General features: G+C 43.0%; 1 protein-coding gene across 1 annotated transcript; it reads right to left on the bottom strand.

Moving 5' to 3' along the window:
• Nucleotides 1-5,338: 5,338 nt before the first annotated feature.
• On the bottom strand, nt 5,339-19,235 carry LOC147449154 (UDP-glucose 4-epimerase GEPI48-like). The gene is made up of 11 exons (XM_086521718.1): nt 18,473-19,235; nt 18,325-18,374; nt 18,089-18,224; nt 17,898-17,999; nt 17,592-17,819; nt 7,702-7,783; nt 6,875-6,957; nt 6,696-6,787; nt 6,184-6,268; nt 5,986-6,028; nt 5,339-5,818 (listed from the first exon to the last, which is right to left on the bottom strand). The coding sequence occupies exons 1-11, from the start codon at nt 18,701-18,703 to the stop codon at nt 5,697-5,699; spliced, it is 1,254 nt and encodes a 417-aa protein (XP_086377844.1). The 5' UTR covers nt 18,704-19,235; the 3' UTR covers nt 5,339-5,696.
• Between the last annotated feature and the right edge of the window lie 1,920 nt (nt 19,236-21,155).

Below are 21,155 nucleotides of genomic sequence, written 5' to 3'. Positions count from 1 at the left end.
ATTTGTCCTTTTTTGTAAGATTTTTTATCCTTGTCTCCATTAGTTGCTTACATCTCTTAGCTACCTTTCTTTTCCTTTCAATTCAATATTTTTTTCTACCATTATTTCTCAAGTGGATCATGAAATCAAAGATCAGTTACACTATCTATTCTTACCAATCAAATAAACATCTTCCACTTTTTCTTGATTTTGGTTTGTGATGTTGCTATTGCTACAAGTTGGGAATAAATCCATTGTTCTTAGAGCTAGCAGACCAACATCTAACGACACTTCATCCTACCATAGGTGTGTATGTCAGTGTGGATAGTTTGACCTTATTAGCCATATCGTAAATGTTTCAAGATCTACGACCAGTACTAGTCGGATAAAGAAGAAGAAGGAAAAGAAGAAGATAAATATTTTGATGTTGTAGCCAACAATTGTATGTATAGGTTTCTGGCTCTTGGTTGAATCTAGGGACTGCTTACTCACTGGTTTCCTTTCGGTGGTATGTTCCTTCGCATTGGCTTGGTGGGCAAGGGGATTGTTGTGGCAAGCTTTCTCTTCCATGGCAACCCCAAGCCAAGCTCGGCTTTATGTTCTCCTTTGTTTTGTGTGGCTCCCATATTAGTTGAATGCTTTGGTTCAGGGTGGCACCCTTCATCAACTGATGTATCTAGTTTTGTGGAATGTGGATGTTGGAAGATGCCATGGCTCAGTGGGAGCATGGATTTCATTGAACCTTTTTTATTTTCTTTTGATATATTCCTCCACTCATTATTGTGAGTTTGGCCAAAAAAGAAAGATCTGTTAATTTTGTCTCCATTCATGCTTACATCTCTTAGCTACCTTTATTTTCCTTTCAATTCATGATTTTTTTCTACTGTTATTTCGCAAGTATATCATGGAATCAAAGATCACTTACACTAGCTATTCTTATGAGCCAAATAAGCATCTCCTACTTTCTCTTGATTTTGGTTAGTGATGGTACAATTGCTACAAGTTGAGAATAAAGCCATTGTTCTTAGAGCAAGCAAACCACCATCTAACAACACTTCATCCTATCATAGGTGTGTATGTTAGTGTGTGAAAGGCTCTTGAAGCCCTTGAGATTGTAGAGAGCCTTTGAAAAGCCTTTCTAAAGTTTTATAAGTACTTTGTTTGTGTTAAGTTGATAACGTGATTTCAACTCTATTGATCTCATGTTGTCTAGATTTGGTGGTAATGAGCTTGATCCTATTTTAATCTTTTAATTGCAAGTTCTTGTTTACAACGATTGTGTTGGGTTTGGCATTGCAAAATGGATGAATCAAAGGAGTCCATGTATGCTTGATACACATGTACATTGGGATTGGCTTTGTATCTTGATGGGCATTATCTAACAAAGATGAGTAGATATTGGGGCTAGGAGTGAAGCAGGCATTGTGCCTATGGATGCAAATAGAGTGTGTAATTGACTTGAGGCGTTGAATTCTTTTGATTTTTGTAAATCACAGCGTTCCCATCTTTTTCTAAATAGTTTCAAAGCACCTGTGCCAAGAGAGTACCTTATTCTACTTTATATATGCTTACCAAAGGTTATAGTAAGCTATCCCATGCATAGTACAACAAAACTTCTCTCTAACAGCCTAGATTGTTACTATTGTAAATTATTTTAGAGGTCTCTATGTATTGTTACTATTGTGGATTATTGTAAAGGTCAAGTGTATATGTGTGTGCTTTATTATTCATGAATGTTTGCTTGTGTATACACATTGGCAGTTTTTCTCAAGCATTTGCACATTCATGTGTGTACGAGTATGCCTATTCACCCACCACCAAGGAGTTGTTTGCAAGAATTTATGATTTTGGTTGTTGATATGTGATGGTTACAAACGTAGAGCTTGTGCACAAAGAGACATTGATTTATGTTCAAGGATGGCCCCTCTATCATTATAGAGACAATTAACAATTCATCACTCAATATATGGAACAAATGGGCAAAGCTGACATGATGCGGCCCATAAGATGGTCTTCACTTTACATGTAGGGGATGTTGGGCACCTAATGGCTCCAAACCTTAGGCAAGGAGGTTGTTGTGCACTAGGGAATGCTCTAGTTTTGGTTCATATGCGCTCAATGGAAATGGTCCTCAAACTCTCAATTGAAGAAACGGGAAACGATTGACCTTGCCTACACCGAAGAGACTTGGCCGAGAAGTCTACACATTCTATAAGATCCTACATCATAGGCACCTCACGTTGGAATTGGATTTGTACTTTGTCTGCTTTTTTGACAAAATAAGCCGCTACCCCTCGGTCATTCCCTTGCCGCATTGAATGCTCCCATTGTTGCCCATCATCAGCATCATTAAGATTTGTGTTTTCAGCCCTTGGCTCCTCTCACATCAGGAGCGCAATTCAGCCCCAGATCTACCCCTTGGTGGTTATCGGCAATCCCACATCAAGAAAGTCTTTAAGCTTGCACTTCATAGACCGCACTTCTTTTGGTTGTGATATACTACAATGGAAGTAGTCTATCCTAGTATGATAGGGGTGAAAGGTGTGTAATTACTTTTGTGGAACCGACCTCTTATGAAAATTTATGATGTTTATCAAAATTGAGGGTACTTCTGGAGTCACATTAAAAATGAAATCACATTTGTTGTGGCTCAGATACATGATCAGATTTTAACTATAAAGAATCTCAAAGCTAAATGATAGATAAGGTTCTTTTAGCTTTTGAGTTGATTATTAAATAAAGAAAATCACAAATTTGAGGCTGAGCTTAGATTTTTGGATTTGAAACTGTGTATGTCCATTTGGTATGCACAATTAAGTCTTGTATCATATAACTTGTATGTCGTTAGCAAAGATTCGGTCCCAGTGCAAGATCCTTGTTTGTCGTAAGAAGGTCTCAATACACTTGGCAAGGGACATTATCATTAGTGAAAGTCCGTTAACATTGGACTTCTGGTTAGATTTATGTACATGAGCTCAGGTAACAATGGAATGCTTAGTCTCCAAAAAGTTGGTCTACCGATAATGCTTTGGCCTCTCAACCTATGGATTGTGGGTTCAAATCTCCCCCGTTGGTCACACTCTAGAGCGACACCTTGTGCTCACCTAGTTTTCACGTTGCTAGGGCTCTTGCCCTTGGCCACTTGAGTGCACGGGTGGGTCACCGGAGGAGGAGGTTCCTAGGTAGTTGCTATGAATTCTCTCCGTCGTTCCCAGCACGTGGTAGGTGGCCATGGTGATGCCTGCGCGTGGCTCTTGCCCGATGGTATGTGGCCCTTGCCTCACCATGTAACATGGCTAATATTTGGAAGGGATAAGCACCTCCCCCTGTGGTCCCTCTGGTGTGTCAAAAAAAAACAAACAAATGGAATGCTTAAAGCTCATGATCATCTTGGCCATGGATGAGCATATCCTTAAGACGAGTTCACAAATCCATAGCTTTTTGCAACATGGCACCATGTGAAGAGTCTTGTGATTGTTGCATCTCCATATGAGATCTCTTAGTTGGGTTCATGAATCTCAAGAAGAATTAGACTAGAGGAAAGACCTACCAAAGGGAGGATTGTTGGTTGTCAAGGCAACCAATTGGCCACAGTATGAAGTAATTTCATCTTACTACCTTTTCATTTGATAGAAAATCATTAAAGAGCTCTAAGAGCCTAACCATGTCACATGCACAAACTCTATTGTACTCAGTTTGCTAATTGATAAATGTTATGGCTGGCTGGCTGGCTCTCTCTCTCTCTCTCTCTCTCTCTCTCTCTCTCTCTCTCTCTCTCTCTCACACACACACACACACACACACATTCATTTCTTGGGAAATTGGTGGCACCCTTGTAATATTGATTGTGGTCTCTTTCCCTTCCATGTGTTAAAAAAGGACAACCATGCTTGCCCTCCACCCTCCCTCTCTCATTCACTCATGCACACTCACCCCCCAAAGTTCTGCCATAATTGAAAGAACAACGTTCCTTGCATCAGTTTATTCTTGGCCATTGCAATACAATCCATGATTGTTTGGCTTAAGTCATTTTCAGAAATGCATATACTAAAAGCAATTACCTTTTATGATAGAATAGGCTTTCTGAAAAACATTGGTAGTGCATGGTGACAACAATAGCATGGAGGCACTATCAAAGAAAATGCATACTTGAATTTGAAATTCTTATCAAAGCTGTAATGAACTTGTAAAAGAATTCTAATTTCTTGCACACTTGCCACCACCACTCCCGATGGCATAGCTAACTCTTTCTCATGGACACCACAATCCTTGACCGATGGTAGCGGATACCGCCACAATTGGGAGCTACAGCATAGTACTCACCATTAATCAAGGATACCACCGAGCTTTATCAATTTTGTTGTTGCAAATTGTTTTTGGCGGATAATTTAGCATCACCACAAACATCAAGTATCAACATCAATAACTCTTGGTAAGAATCGTCCATGCATTAGCTCAAGCTTGTACCTCTCTCTCTCTCTCTCTCTCTCTCTCTCTCTCTCTCTCTCTCTCTCACACACACACACACACACACACACACGTCTCGAGTTCAAAACTCATTAGATAGATATACATTAGATAACTCCAGGATAAGCCCAGATTCCCCCTTAAAAGGAAATTGCAAGATATAAATTCATGGTAGCCACCCACAAGACAATATAACCATCAGCTCCATTACGCAAAGCATTGACTAAATACCAGGACATCCCCACTAACATCGTCAGTGCCCAATAGTGGGAGTAGAATTAGGTACTAACATATGCACCCAGCACAACACAAGCACACACACATGAGCATCCATCAACAAAATTGTTCAACATACGGAGTTTCTATCATGACTCCAGAGATCAAGGGCAGACTTAGCCATAATGAAGCCTAGCACTAAAAGAAGCATTAGTCAAGTAGATCTTTAAGGTCTCTTGAGATTGTTACTCTGACAATAAGACCTCTCCTCTCTCTTCCCATATTTCATTTCTGATTGCAGCAACCGAAATTCATGCATGAAGAGCCAGCAGCCAAGATTACTATCCAGTTGCCTTTGGTGCCTGAGTGGTTTGCCAAGTACCCACTAGCAAAAGATACTTTTATAGCAGTAGTGTGCCTCTCCAGGTGATCCGGACGTATTGCACCGAGGTGCCAAATCATTGCAGAAATGTGCAAACTGCCCCTCAAGCGCTCCGCGGGCCGATTTGGGCTGCAAGGTAACTCTCGCACACATTAAATTGATAGAAATTGTCTCTAAAATACTGCCAAGCACCTTCAAAACACTGAACAATGAGTGCCTCTGTCACCAAGAACAAGTTTTTAAAAAACAGACCACTATTGATATACATAAATGGGAAGCACAGCAGAAAAGAAGTAAATGGCCAAGTTTAAGTTTATCATTTACATGATAAAGAAAAGTACATCATCATCCAGATGAAGCAGCAGCAACCCTCAATGACCGTAACATGTAAATATATTTTTAAGTATCCCACAAAGGTAGAAAATCTATCCGGCGAGTCTCGAAACTCAAGACCTGTTACTCAAAAGGGAACTGGGATAACCAATCTACCACACTTGGGTGATAAAAGAGGATATTCCGGCGAGTCGCATGTTGTGGGAGTCCACAAACTTCAATTTGGATCGGATCAAAATACACATATATCCATTGTCCATGTTGATCATCCACGATTTTAAGAGCAAATCAATTGGAAAAAAAACATAAACCCAATTTGCTATCCTCGTAGACAACCAGACTGCAATCTTCCAAAGAGGATAAGACCTAGCACTGGCCTCATTTTTTTCATTACATAATGATGCAGATCATCTTTGATACTCTTGTACCAGGTTAAACATTCTAGAGGAAAAAGGAAACCAATAGTTTAATCTTTGTCTCAATGCCTTTCCACTTACAAAATCAAAATTTTCATGTGTGCTCTTCATATAGTTACGATCAATTCGGATCAGAAATGAGCTGGGAAAAAAGGGCCCCCTTGCAGTGTATTAAGCATATAAAGAGCCAACCTGTATGTTCATGTGTGATCCGAATGGACCTCCTCAGCAATTCCTGCTTTGAAAATAATGATTTATTGTGCGGACAGCCTTCAAGAAATTCTGCTGTAAAGAATTTGATGTAGTGTACAAAGAAGGTCCTGCATGTCATGTGATGTACAAGCACTCAATCCGAACCTTCCATCACGTTTCATGATTTTTTCCATTCACCATACTAGGATCCCTATAGCCCCAAGGGTTCTTGCTCGCCCAATTCCATTGATCTCGACACATATCGTCTACTCCATAGACAGCTCTGTTACCCACAATAACAATTAGCCCATTATCACTTAAGTGCTAATCACAAAAAGATAATTCAAGCAAAAACAATGCACTTTACAAAACAACATCCAAGCACAGAAAAGAAAGTCCGTTCAGTGTCAGATCATTACTTCAAATACCACTGCAAACCACGTGTGTATAATACTGAATTCATTGCAACCTGTGTATTTTACACCTTAAGATCAACAAACGCTTGTTTTCAGATGATTATAGCTTGTAATAACTATGAGAATTTCTGAAAGAAATCGCCATCCTATCACAAGTGACACATACCAATTACAAGCACGAAGGTAAGGCCAGGGACAAATGCATCTAATTGGCACCAACATGAAAAATTTTACAAAACTCCACCCGTTTACACTAAACACAACAGACACAAGTATGAAGGTGAGGCAACTGACCTCCATTGCAACTCTCTCTCAGCCTTTTCAGTTGATGCGTAGATTTCACTGCAATCCCCAGGTCGTCGATCCGCAAATCGAAGCGGTATCTTCTGTTAATGAAAGAACGAGGAAAAAAACCAGGTCAATTCTTATACTCCCTAATAATGATAAAGTCTTACAAGCAAATCCTTGCTTACCTTGCCAGATGCTTTTTCGAAGGCTGCCACCATTTCAAGCACTGATGTGCCTTGCCCTGTTCCTAAATTATATGCTGTACAACCTACAAACCCAATAGATCGGTCAGTGCCAAAAGCTGCAGTAAGACTGCAAAAACTGCAGGGCCTTTCCAAAAGAAAGTGTGCGGTGTGTTGGTGGATTGCGAAACTCTGAACCACCCAATCAGAAGTCTGCAGGTTTTAAATTTTACTACTAAAGTTGTTTTGGTAAAGCCTAACTGCCAAAATTCCTACAATGAAGGCCTAAATCTCATATAATGACATCAGTCCCAAAGTGCATAAAACGTAAATATGCATCACAAGGGCAATATAATGCAATGTCTTAACTCGCGCAATCACCGCCAAAGAGTAGGTGCAATCTAGCACGAAATAGACCTTAAATGTGAAGTGCTTTCTTTAAAAAACGGTTTTAAATGTCTATCACGCTTCACAGATGGAAGGACCAACTTAGTCATGATTGAAACTAACCCATAGCATGCACAATAGAACAGCTCAAAGGCCTGTTAAAAAAATAGCCACAAACATGCCATCCGCCAATGGCATATCTCAGTCCTTTGACCTGTTGCTCATGAATCAGGCCTTAAATCAAGAACAGAAACACAACAAATGGTATTGTGACAATTGTGATAAGAAAAGTAGACAGCAGCTCATGAGCATAGTCAGTAATGTAACCCTACTCTTTGGGATACTGGAGATCAGGACCCAGGTTTTACTATTTCCCTACGAGTTAGGATCCCTAATTAAAATAACAATCAAAACTTTTGCTCCAGTAAAGCGCAGTGTCCCACCTATGTCTTTGGGAGTAAAAAGCTTTTGAAGAGCAGCAATATGACCAGTAGCCAAGTCCATCACATGGATGTAATCCCGCACCTGGCAATGTAAAAGTAACCAATGAGTGGAGTTCAAACAAAAAAATGCATGCAACATACTTTGCAGCTGTCAAGTTGAAACTATAAATGACAGCCAAAACTTTAATCACTGAAAAGCAGTGCATGAATGGACTAACAAGACATGCTTTGTGCCTGTCCAGCAAACCATTTGACCTATACTTGATCTTCAGACCCACTTGACATCAAAGACCTTCCATTTCTCTGGCCTCCATTAGAGATCCCTAACCGGAAGTCGGAAAGCATCTCTATGGATTTAATTGTAGGTCTTGCCACTACAAATCGGGGACCTGAATCATTTTGTGCAGCTGCACGTGTCCACACTCTAAGTTTACATGCCACTTCTGGAGAGCCATGGCCTGTATCCAAACGGTTAGGTACAATGCTCAAATTAAGTACTATGGATCATCATGAGACAGATGGACTCGTCAAGTAGTCTCCACGGACAAAATCCCAAGTAAACAATGACTTTCCACGCACTTTAGAGCTCTTTGCAACACCTGGCGAGAAATTACAGCTCGCTGAATTCTCTGTTTTGCGCTCCGATTCGCGTGCCGATCACTTCCGTGGATAGCCCTCGAGCTCTCGCACCTGTAGGGTCACTTACCCCTTGAATTAGACGAGATTCCTCGCGGGAAATCTCTCTAAACTGTCCTGTACAAGCACACAATGCTTTCCCGAGGCTCCCTGGCAAATAAACGATCCGAACGCTTCCACCTAGCCCTCACCAAGCTGTCCAAACCTGTCCATGGCTGTAATTGCAGGATTTTGACCCAATTTCGCCAACATAACAACGCAAAAATCCTTGTAGGTCAAAAGTACACATCAAGGACACTTTCCCTTGCGGTAGGGAAGCTTTCCAATGAGCTGCAGGCCAATTTCAGCATGCTGTAATTTTCTGTTTTGCCACCTGTACACGCATCCCAAGGCCTTTTCAAGGCTCCCCTGGCGATCCCCTGCAGTTTAGGTGCGAAACCCTAAACCTGCAGAAAAACACAGCAGGCTGTAATTCTCTGTTTTGGACCGTTTCAAGCAGAGCGAGCACGCCTACGTGTGTGACAGGTGCTCCCGCACACAATGAGACAATTCCCCTGTAAATCGGACGAGTTTTCACGCGAGAAAACTCTCCATTTTCGCATTCCTTCACGATGGAACTGTGAATACTTGAAGGGGATTAGCAATTAGCTAATCCAGTTCCTGTATAGAAGGCTCTTGCCTTGGCAAACACGCATAAAACCCCCATAATTGTACATGGTCATCTGAGAAGGCCAACTAGAGGGGCATTACCATATGTGCAAAGGGGAGAGAGAAAAGCGCAAGAGCAAATCGTCGCGCTACATAGAGCAAGGGAGAAGGCAAGCTTTCCATCAAAGTTGTTATTGAAATGGGCGCCCCCTCTTGCTGATGCTTCTGGTAGATGCATCTGGAGCCGCCATGTGTCCTGTTTGACTCTTTTGAGTTGATTTCCTAGTACCCACTGACTTCTAAGTGTAGCGAGGGGCCTAAATGACTTTGAACTCAGCGTAGACGCCCTTTTACTGCTGGGATTCCAGTGCCGATTGGCCCGACCAACTCGTGGTGACCTGCCCTTCCTGACTGCGGGTGAAACTCTCGGCTGTTGGCCATTTCACACTGGCCATACAATGTCCGGCCATTTGCAACTTCAAAAAGAGGGTCCCAAAAATTAAATCATTGAAAAGAAACCAACAACTCAAGTTAGCAATTGCCATGTCCTCGTGACATACCGCCCTCGTAAAATCGCAAACGTCCTCCATTGCGTGTCATATATACATGCCATAGATGATTTAGTGTGGTAAGCACCCTTTTATCATCGCATGTATCCGCAAGAAAGACTGTCAAAACATGTGTACAAATGACTTAATGAGACCTTCATACTTTTGTCAAACAATGTACATTGCTATTGCACTAGTGACTAAATCCATGAGTACATTTGATGTGCTAGTTCTATCATTACCCCTCCTTTGCAGACGTTGGGTTGGGACATACGTAGGCTGTAACCCAAAGGCCTCAAGGTGAAGCTACAATACATTTGGTGACTCTGACAGTTCGTGCTCTTCCATCCACTTTGCATCCATAGGTGGATAGTTCTTGAACTTCACAAAATAGCATCTTGCAACCTGTGCCTTACTTTTACCTGTGCAAGAGGCTCTTGCCTATGCAAACGAGCATAATTCTACAACACTGTAGCGGACTACCCACGACCGAGTAAGCTCAAATTTCAAGATGATGTACCAATGCGTCAAAGAATCCAAGCAATCACCTCACAAAATCGGCGAGCAACGTGCCACTTGGCAGACCCACATCACTCCCACAGGAGATCTAGTGGCCAGTCTACCACCATGAGACCTCTCCCTATTTCATCTTGGTTCATACTTGCAAACCCTAAAAACGCAACAAAAAACCGGCCGTAATTTGATCACTTTTTGGTAGGGCGAACGTTGAAAAGGTTTTGTAGGAACATGCAGAATTTCCTGTCTGTCCTGTGAAGAGGAACCCTCTTCCCTGGTGTCATCCATCTTGTCAGCCATAGTGTAATTCCAAGTTTCTGTGCTTTGTGTCTTCACCAAACAAATCGAGACTCACTTCTTGAGGAGAAAGTGATTTTGTCTCAACAACAGAACCATGAAACCGACCCGAACCCTCTTCCCTCGTGTCATCCATCCTGTCAGCCATAGTGTAATTCCAAGTTCCTGTGCTTTGTGTCTTCACCAAACCAATCGATGCTCACTTCTTGAGGAGAAAGTGATTTTGTCTCAACAATGGAACCATGAAACCGGCCTGTAGGGCGGTAGACGTAGACTTTCACCCAAAACTTTACTTTAATAACTTTAGAACACAAAGAAACTTCACGAATAAGCCTGTGACTGAAATTGAATACTTAAAGACATTTCACGACTTAGTAGCTAGAGCGCTACCAAGCACACAACCACACCCTGTTGGCCCCATAGATTGGCGCCCCTTTCTGTATTTCTTTATTCTTAATATACTTGAGAAGAACATGTAAACTTCTACAAGCTGTCCCACTTTTATCCGGCTGAAATTCCCCTACTCTAACCCGATTTCGGCAACAAAACCACAGTAGAAGTCTCCACAGACAAAATCCCAAGTAAAAATCGACTTTCCACGCACTTCAGAGATCTTTGCAAAACCTGGCGAGAAATTACAGCTCGCTGAATTCTCTGTTTTGCGCTCCGATTCGCACGCCGATCACTTCTGTGGATAGCCCTGGAGCTCTCGCACCTGTAGGGTCACTTGCCCCTTGAATTAGACGAGATTCCCTGCGGGAAATCTCTCTAAATTGTCTTGTACAAGCACCCAATGCTTTTTTGAGGCTCCCCTCGCAAATAAACGATCCGAACGTTTCCACCTAACCCTCACCAGGCTGTCCAAACCTGTCCATGTTTGTAATTGCAGGTTTTTGACCCAATTTCGCCAACATAACGACCCAAAAATCCCTGTAGGTCAAAAGTACACGTCAAGGACACTTTTCCTTGCGGTATGGAAGCTTTGCAGTGAGCTGCAGGTCAATTTCAGCATGCGATAGTTTTCTGTTTTGCCACTGCTAGGTGCCTACTGCCTTATACACGCATCCCAAGGTCTTTCCGAGGCTCCCCTTGCGATCCCCTGCAGTTTAGGTACAAAACCCTAAACCTACAGAAAAATACAACAGGCTGTAATTCTCTATTCTGGAATGTTTCGAGCGGAGCGAGCACGCCTACGCGTCTCAGGTGCTCCCGCACGCAATGAGACAGTTTCCCTGTATATCGGACGAGTTTTCATGCAAGAAAACTCTCCGTTTTTGCATTCCTTCGCAATGGAACTGTGCATACCTGAAGGGGATTAGCAATTAGCTAATCCAGTTCCTGTACAAAAGGCTCTTGCCTGGGCAAACACGCATAAAACATCCATAATTGTACATGGTCATCCGAGAAGCCCAACTAGAGGGGCATTACCAAAGGTGCAAAGGGGGGAGAGAGATGCACGAGAGCAAATCATCGCGCTACGTAAAGCAAGGTAGAAGGCAAGCTTTCCATTAGCTGTGATCACCTGCACCGACTACTCACACACATTGTAGCACTCTTCTCCAATCAAATCAGTCCCCCTCTCTTGAAATGGGCGCCCCCTCTTGCTGATGCTTCTGGCAGATGCATCTGGAGCCTCCATGTGTCCTGTTTGCCTCTTTTGAGTTAATTTCCTAGTAACCACTGACTTATAAGTGTAGCGAGGGGCCTAAATGACTTTGAACTCAGCCTAGACACCCTTTTAATGCTCGGATTCCAGTGCTGATTGGCCCAACCAACTTGTAGTGACCCACCCTTCCCGACTACGGATGAAATTCTCGACCATCGGCCATTTCACATTGGCCATACAATGTCCGGCCATTTGGAACTTCAAAAAGAGGGTCCCAAAAATTAAACAAAAATCATTGGAAAGAAACCAACAACTCAAGTTAGCAATTGCCACGTCCTCGTGACACGTACTTTTTGTCTTGGTATTACCTTCTTGCTTGATTCTTTTGCAGATATGAAGACGCACCAGATTCGAGACCCCCGATTGTGACGTACTCTTTGTCTTGGTATTACCTTCTTGCTTAATTCTTTTGCAGATACGAAGACACACCAGACCCGAGACCACCTATTCTCCAAAGGATGCGTCCCTTCACCCAAGAGTCGCACCTGTTCGGCAAATAGCCATGCCTCTTCAACGACAGTCTGCACCTTTACGCTGAAGGGTCACGACTATTGGCCTAAAGTCATGTCTTTTGACCTATGGTCATGTCTTTTCATCGTGTCTCTTCAATTTCTATAAAAGAACACCCTTGTAAAACATTTCATTCAGTCATGAATCAATCAAACACAAAGTCTTATGAGTCTTGTCTCTGAGTTCAGTTCAAGTTTCTTAAGTCTTAATCATGAGTTTGAGTACTTAATTAAAGATTAGTAACTAGAATCCTTACCACAACGATGGTGCATCAAGGGAGTAATGAAAGGGAGGTAAGTTGTCCATGCTGACGCCATGTATCTAAAACCATGATGACATCTTAGCATACCAGCATGATGTGTCCCCCTCTAAAGCTAATTGTCTTGAGGACTCAAGGGCCAATCTGGCATATCTGTCTCTAAAATTTATATCACCGTCTTGTATTGGGCACCCAATGTATCAAGGATCACATACCCCACACAGTTCCAGCTAGTAGCACTTCTAGCTTCATTTTTAGCATCTCTTTCTTGTACCCAGACATGGTAGTAGATTCACCAGTTTGTAACGGATTGGTCTCGTAGGTCATTTTGGCCTTTTGAAGACGTTAATCTCTCTCTCTCTCTCTCTCTCTCTCTCTCTCTCTCTCTCTCTCTCTCTCTCTCTCTCTCTCTCTCTCTCTCTCTCTCTCTCTCTCTCTCTCTCAGATAGCATACTCTCGCCAAGCTCATTGCGGGCAGGGAAAACCGTCAGAATCCAAGATGATTTAATGATGGAGAGGGTTCAAGTGATGATTAAATCTGAGCTCAGCTTTATGAGAGATGACATCAAGAAAGAGATGTACGCAAACGCAGAGAGTTATAAGAATTCTATGTATGCAGATATGAGGAAAGAATTCGATAAAGCGATGCTAGATAAGCATGATGAGATGTATCTATCTGTGAAAGGGGAGATGCAGGCTCTAATGCGGGCAGAAGTGAATGTAATGGAATGTATTATGCAGAAAAAGTTGGATGAGGCAATTGCAAGCTTTGAATCTTGGAAAACCAATGTGGAAAAGTGCATGAAGGAAAAAGATGCAATGATTGAAGAACTTAAAGGGGAACTTGCAGCGTGCAAAATTATGCCCAAAACGGAAGGGGGAAATCAGCCCTTGATGTTAAAGGAGCTTATTGTGCCATACAGCCCCTCTTCTAATGGTGTGGCTGAAAGATTCAATAGGACACTTTGTGAGAAGGTGAGATGCATGCAGTCCACAGCTAATCTCTCTCATGGATTTTGGGGAGAAGCTTTGAAAACTGCAGTCCATATATGCAATCGATCCCCTCACATGTCTTTGAAAGGTGACATCCCTGAAGAGGTTTGGTCTGGCAAGCCTGCTTCATATGATCACTTACGCATTTTTGGTTGCGAGACTTTTGTGCATGATCTGAGTTGAGGAGTAAACTAGATGCCAAGTCCATTAAAGGCCTTTTCATGGGATATGGTGAAGAAGGCGAAATGGGTTACAGGATTTGGTTACCTCAGCTCAAAAGGGTTATACGCAACCGGGATGTTTTTAATGAGGCAAGGCTGCTTCAAAACAATTGTGCCTCAAAGCATGACCATAAAAGGGTCAAATTTCAGCATGACCAGCCACCTGTTAGGCCTATTCTTGACCCTCAAGATGCACCACATATGGCTGAAAATGTAGATGATCCAGTGGTGTTTGAGCCAGAAGATGTTAGGCAACAAATTGAGACTCCTGAAGGGCATTTGCAGCCACGAAACAAGGTGCTGAAAATTTTTGTATAGCAACCCATTGTTGATGATTTTATCATGCCACCTGATGTAAACCCATTGCCGGATAATGTGGATCATTGGGTGAGGCGGTCTACTCGTCCAAGACAGCCCGTGAGTAGATATGATCCCTCTTTGCATTACATTATGTTGACAGATGAGGGAGAGTCTCTTACATATAAAGAGGCAAAGACATGTGAGCACAACGACAAGTGGGAGCTTGCTATGCAGGAAGAGATTAAAGCTTTGCATGCTAATCATACTTGGGATTTGGTGGAATTGCCCAAAGGCAGGAAGGCTATTCCTAACAAATGGGTGTATAAAATCAAGACAGTTGATGCAAAACCCAAGTATAAGGCAAGGCTAGTTGCAAAGGGATATGTTCAAACCAAGGGCATAGACTTTCAGGAAGTGTTCTCTACTGTTGTGAAAATGACCACTTTGCGTGTATTGTTTGCCATAGTGGCTGCTCATGGACCAAATGGATGTACATACCGCTTTCTTGGATGGTGATGTGAAGGAAGAGCTTTACATGAAGCAACCCGAGGGTTTTGTTATTCCTGGCAAGGAACATTTGGTATGTATGCTCAATAGAAGCTTGTATGGGCTGAAACAATCATGTAGACAACGGTACAAGAAGTTTGACCGCTTCATGCTCAAACATGGTTACAAAAGAAGCCATGCAGACCATTGCTTGTATACCAAACGTGATGAAGATGGCAGCCCTATCATTCTTGTGCTCTATGTGGATGATATGTTGATAGCTACAAAGAAAAGAAGCATTGTTGATGCTCTTAAAGGGCAGCTGAAATCTGCATTTTCAATGAAAGACCTTGGGGCAGCTGAACATATACTTGGAGTGCATGTTAGAAGGCAAAGGGACCAGCGCATATTGTATTTGTCGCAAGAAAAGTACATTGAAAAGGTGCTGGACAGATTTAACATGGCTGAAGCAAAGCCTCTTGGCGTGCCATTACAGCCATATGCCAAAATCTCCAAGGATGATTGTCCCAAGTCAAAGGAAGAAGCCAATGACATGCAAAGTGTGCCTTACGCTTTAGCTTGTGGTTCACTTATGTATGCTATGGTTACTACTAGGCCTGACATAGCCCATGCAGTGGGAGTTGTGAGCCGGTTTATGGTTAATCCAGGCAGGTTGCATTGGGATGCAGTGAAGTCCATTATGAGGTACTTGAAAGGGACTAAAAACAAATGCCTCTCCTATGGTGAAGGACCATTGGAGTTGAAGGGATTTTGCGACTCTGACATGGCTGGTGATGTGGATACACGGAAATCCACAAGTGGCTATGTGTTTACTCTTGTAGGAGGTGTTGTTTCATGGTGTTCTAGATTGCAAAAGATCGTTGCATTGTCTACGACAGAGGCTGAATATATTTCAGCCACTGAGGCTTCCAAAGAAGCCATTTGGTTAGTACGTCTATGCAGTGAGTTTGGTTTGCTTGCCAAGGCACCTATGCTTGGTTGTGGTAGCCAGAGTGCCATATGTCTGGCAAAGAATGCCATGTTTCATGCAAGCACAAAGCATATTGATGTGCGGTATCAGTTCATTCAAGAAGTGCTTGAGGATGGCCTTATTACATTGGTTAAGGTCCATACATCACAAAATCCAGCAGATGCTCTCACTAAGTGCTTATCCAAAGCACATCATCAGCTATGCATACAGATGGTGGGAGTCACGTAGCTTAAAGGCGCCATTTATGCCTTTAAGTGGGAGGTTGTTGGGTTAAAGGCCCAAATGGCCCCCTTTTGTGTATAGTTTTAAAGGTTACTAACCTTTGGCCAAGTTCAATGTAAGTTCACATTGAACTTGGCCACTAACTTAAAAATGGTCCTATACTTTTAATAATGGGAAAGTGAGCCCATTTACCCACTCGTTGATGAGCGCACAACAGTGTGTGCAAGTGATGGAGCATGAGGAGATGTGCACGGCTTGTGCTTTGGAGAGGGGCGAAGGCCTGCAGAGAAGAGAGCGCTAGGAAACAAAGAAGAAGGGGGAGAGAGAGAGCGCTACATGATTTTTCTCACTCAATTATTCCCTTCCCAAATCGTGTAGCGCTCTCTCTCTCCCCCTTCTTGTTCATTCCCCAGCGCCCTCTTCTTTGCAGGCCTTCGCCCCTCTCCAAAGCACAAGCCCTGCACATCTCCTCATGCTCCATCACTTGCACACACTACTGCGCGCTCATCAACAGGTCTCACATAGCCTACTCAAGTCCACCATTGAAGTCTCCCATGAGAGACCTCCCTAGAGCTCCATGACTCCCCTTGAAAGGCATGTGGTGAGTATGTCTCCCTCCTCCTCCCCCTACTCCTCTCTAGAGCCGCCCTCTTATGTGTCGCCTCTTGCTATCGCAAACTTCAACCCTACCAAGGTGAAGTGACATACACCAACCCTATGTAAGGTGCTACTCCCTTAGCACGTAGCCTCATCCGCATGGCACGCCTCTTAAGTCTGGTGTCATATTTGTATTCTCCCTTGCAACTCTCATCTATATAGAACTTCCACTCCTAAGCCTTTGGAAGTGTTATGTAGCATACACTTCCTCTGTAGTCACTCCCTGCAATTTCCATCACCTTCTTTGGTCTCCCCAGGCATGTCCATAGTGACTTATTACAATTCCACCCCAGCAGTGTGGTGTTTTATTCGATTGCCTCGCCATCAATGTTGTCATCGTGATATATGCCTCGCATGCCGTTTTTACAAGCCTGTAGGACTTGGCGTGCACAAACGTCAGTCCTCTATCTGCATACAAGTGAATCATTAGGGAAGATCACTTCCCCAAGTAGAATGCATAGTATCACTCCTTTTACATTAAGGCGGCCCTCTCTATCCCACTAGTGAATTGGCGGATAGGAGCCCTCTTCCTGGTCATATCCTTGCCGGCCCTTTAAGCTTTGCTAAAGAGGATGGGGTCACCCTCCCAAGCCTCTTCCATCGAATCTTCCCACCCCCCCTCAGGTGTGGAATCAACTCCCTCGGACACACCAGTAAAGCAAATGTTGATACGGCACGCATGCTTCATCTCCTCCTCCACTTGACTGGTGTGCAATATCTGACGCTCCTCGTTTTGGACGTCTTCTCTCACCTCACAGAGATTCTCTTGACATGTGACCCGATAGGCGTGTGAGGCGTCCCGATTGACAACGGGAGAAAATACGCGGGCACGGCACTCTACATGTATGCATATTCGTGTTCAAGCAAAAACAGGCCAGCACTGATCGCACTAGAGTAAAGACACTGGCAAGAACTCGCAAGGTAAGGAACATTGGCTTACCCCTGTACCATCTTTTGTAGGATAATCCCTTCCAAAAACAGTGAGTTCTTTCCGCCTCCCAACTGCCACTTGCTGCAAAAAAGGCATCAAATTATTTGGAACGCCTCTAGGATCCTCACCGATCAAACCACTTGGATGAGCTCCCACAGGATTGAAATAACGTAAAAGAATGATCTTCCACTCAGGGTCTGCTATGTGTAGATCCCGAGCAATCTCTTCAACAAAAAGCTGCAAGCACGATATTCAATTACAACCAAGCAGAGAAAAGGCTTGATTTTACATGGCAGAAAACCAGCCCTATGCTACCTTAGTACGGCCATAAGGGTTTGTAGTTGACAGTGGCAGATCTTCTGTACAAGGCACAGTTAAGGGCTGCCCATAAACTGTTGCAGATGAGGAGAACACCAGCTGCAAAAAAATACACGCTTGTCAAAGATACCAAGAATGGCCTATTGACAATTGGTTTTTGATTCATGTAAATCGAGGGGAGGTCTTACCTTTTTACAACTATGCTTGCCCATAACTTCAAGGAGATTTATTGTGCCTATCATGTTGTTTCTGTAGTAAAATAAGGGCTTTGCAACACTTTCTGCAACTGCCTTTAGTCCAGCAAAATGGATAACGGCATCAAACCTACCAATACCAAAGTTAAATGTCACGAGACTGCACATAATTCAGCCAAGCATCCAAAAGACGCATTTAAAAGCCAAGAAATAAAGCAATGGACACATACTTTGTCATGGAAAAAACCATTTCCAAGGCATCTTTCTCCCTCAAGTCCACCTACATTTTACTGCAATTAAAACTTGTCCTCCATTCTAACAAAGAGCTTAGCGGCATTTCCAGAAAGTGTTGGATACTTCTTTAAACAAGAGAAGTACCTGAAAGAAGTACAGATTATGTCCATTTTTGCCAGCCAGATCTGACACCCTCTTGACAGATTCTTCGACTGAGTTGTCTAGATTGTCAATGACAACGACTTTGTAGCCTTCTCCAAGTAACTGCAACGTGGTGTGGCTTCCAATAAAGCCTGCTCCACCTGTGACAAGGACGGTCTTTTGATGATAGGGGGAGGCAGAACCGTTCGTTAAGCCTCGCGGAAAATGACTCATTGCTGCAAAATCAAGCAATGAAGAGAAGCCCAGAATAGATCAGACAATGCTCCAAAGGAATATTTGATCTGCCCTCTATTTAGGAGCGCAAGTGGCAACAAGGGCCTTGATAATGAGACTTGTCATCAAAGCTTCATGCAATCTGCAGAGAAACAAGAGGGAAGAAGGGGAAAAGGACGATGGCGCTTAAAAAACCCACTGACTGTGCGCTTTTCCAAGTCAAAAAGTCGGAAGTTACATTTCTATATGCTGGAGCTATGGCGCTTTTGACGCACGTTTTCGGCTGACGATATCGCCATCAAAAATGCAGCCAGCGGCATGGAAAATCAGTAATTTGACGCGAGCGCCTGTGTGTGCTAGAATGCGTGTTATGGATGTATATGCGTGTGTGTGCGCGCGCGTGTATTGTAGGAGCTTTCTAATGGCGAAGCCTGCTCAAAACAATAGCCAGTCCTGGGTTTTCCTGGAGCCAATGAAGGATGCTGATACCTTACGTTCATCTGAAAGCAACAGACAAGGGCCACCAGCCTCCCTAATGGGAAACAAAGAGGAGGGGCTTTAGTGTATTTTCAACCAACTAGATTCCAAGCTTGCCTTGAAGAAAACTGACAAAATTTTACAAGTTTTAGCATACATACCTGCAGATGCTTCAAGTTGTGACACAAAAGCAAAAGAGTTGTAAGCGTGCAATTATTTTTTTCGGTTAGGAAAATTGTTTTTGGCAAACCATGGTTCCAGTTCTTTTGAATAGGATGGCCTTACCACATGTCCATATTAGCAAGAAGCAGCCCTACATGTTCATGACTCAATTGAAGAGCTCCAAATTTACCGACCTTAGCGTCAGGAACTAACGTGCACCCCGTGCACCCTATATGCTATGAAAGTGCATGGCCAAAGTGCAAAAGGTGAAATGGGACACATGATGCAATGTGAAATCATCACACAAATGTGGATTGAAATCAGCCAAATCTCTTCTGAAAGAGAGGCCCTTAGTAGAAGGGGATCGCTCTCCATTTAGCAAGGAGCAGTTGATGGTCAACAAAAGAGCACCAAATTTATTGATCTTAGCATTCCAAATGCAACGAAACTCTCGAGCACCCCATACACAATATATGTTATAAAAGTGCATGGCCAAAGTGCTAAAGATGAGATGTAATGGAAATAGCCTATGAACTTTGAGAGTAGCGGAATTAGGAAATTAGATAAAGCACTTTTGTGAGATTACCTTGTGAGCATAGAAGGTGAACTTAATTGATGGTAGCAACATAAACATGGTACTTAGTTAACTTGGCATGAACAATACTTTTGCAAGAGAGAGAGAGAGTTTAGAGAACATGACAATAGTTGAGGACCGGATTCATACAGAGTCGGTCCCCCCTCCAATAGGCATTTGTATTATAGTTTCTCCCATCAAGAGAGACTTGGTACAATACAATCTTTGTGTTCCTTGTGACTTAGGTGATGCAATGAAGATGGAAAGCTTCATGCATCACAAACATAACATAAATTTTGTAGAAAGCATTAACTATCCCAAACCTCAGTCCCAAGGCCTCAAACACCTTCGAAGGTGGAGAGAGCTAGCAGGGAATGAGGATAGGGAAGAGGAAGAAGAAACGTTTCATAGGAGAAAGAAATAGTTCCTCACTTATCATCACTCTTCTTGCTAGCATACATAATAGCATAGTAATGAAGATGGAGAAGATGGCAATCTTAAGCATTGAAGCATGGCTCTTGGTTGGATTTGCATTCCATAGCCAAGAGTGTTGGTGTAGGCTCTCACTTCTCACAAGCTTGGAGAAGGAGGTGGAGTTCCTCAACTTTCACCAAGTGAGAATGATCCACAAAATGAGTGTGTGTGTGTGGTATATATCCCCCCAGCACCCCCCTTGCTTGCTTGGGGCGAGTTGTAGCTTTTACACAATTTTCAAGCTCATTGGACCCCTCTCCCCCCTAGCCAATCACATGCAGCGTGCATTCAAGTACATGGGTAGTCTTTGGACAAGTGTCCTCCTTACCCCTTAGAGAGAGAGCTTGAAAATATCTAGATATTTGTTAATAGCATTCAAGCACACCATGTGGTTAAGCATAGGGAGAGTCTGACATGTGTCCTATGTGCCCTTTGAGAAAAAGGATGCCCTTTGGGTGAGTGGAAGGTTAAGTCAAAGATTCCCCTAACTTTGGGACTTTCATGCATAGGAAGCTTCTCAAGCACCTTCCTCATTGAGTTTGTAGGGTCTCTTTTTTACTCAAGCACCTTACCCCCCCATGCATGGAAAGATTCTCAAGCACCTTCCTCGTTAAGTTTGTTAGGGTCTCTTTTTGACTCAAGACCTTACCCCCATGCATGGGAAGCTTCTCAAGAACCTTCCTCGTTAAGTATGACAAGCACCTCAAGTACCTTAGTCATCAAGTATGACAAGCACCTCAAGCACCTTAGTCATCAAGCACGCAC

The sequence above is a fragment of the Adiantum capillus-veneris genome, chromosome 10 (genome assembly GCF_014529385.1).
Source record: "Adiantum capillus-veneris isolate H3 chromosome 10, ASM1452938v2, whole genome shotgun sequence".
NCBI classification, from domain to species: domain Eukaryota; kingdom Viridiplantae; phylum Streptophyta; class Polypodiopsida; order Polypodiales; family Pteridaceae; genus Adiantum; species Adiantum capillus-veneris.
This window is presented reverse-complemented; position numbering and strand designations above follow the sequence as displayed.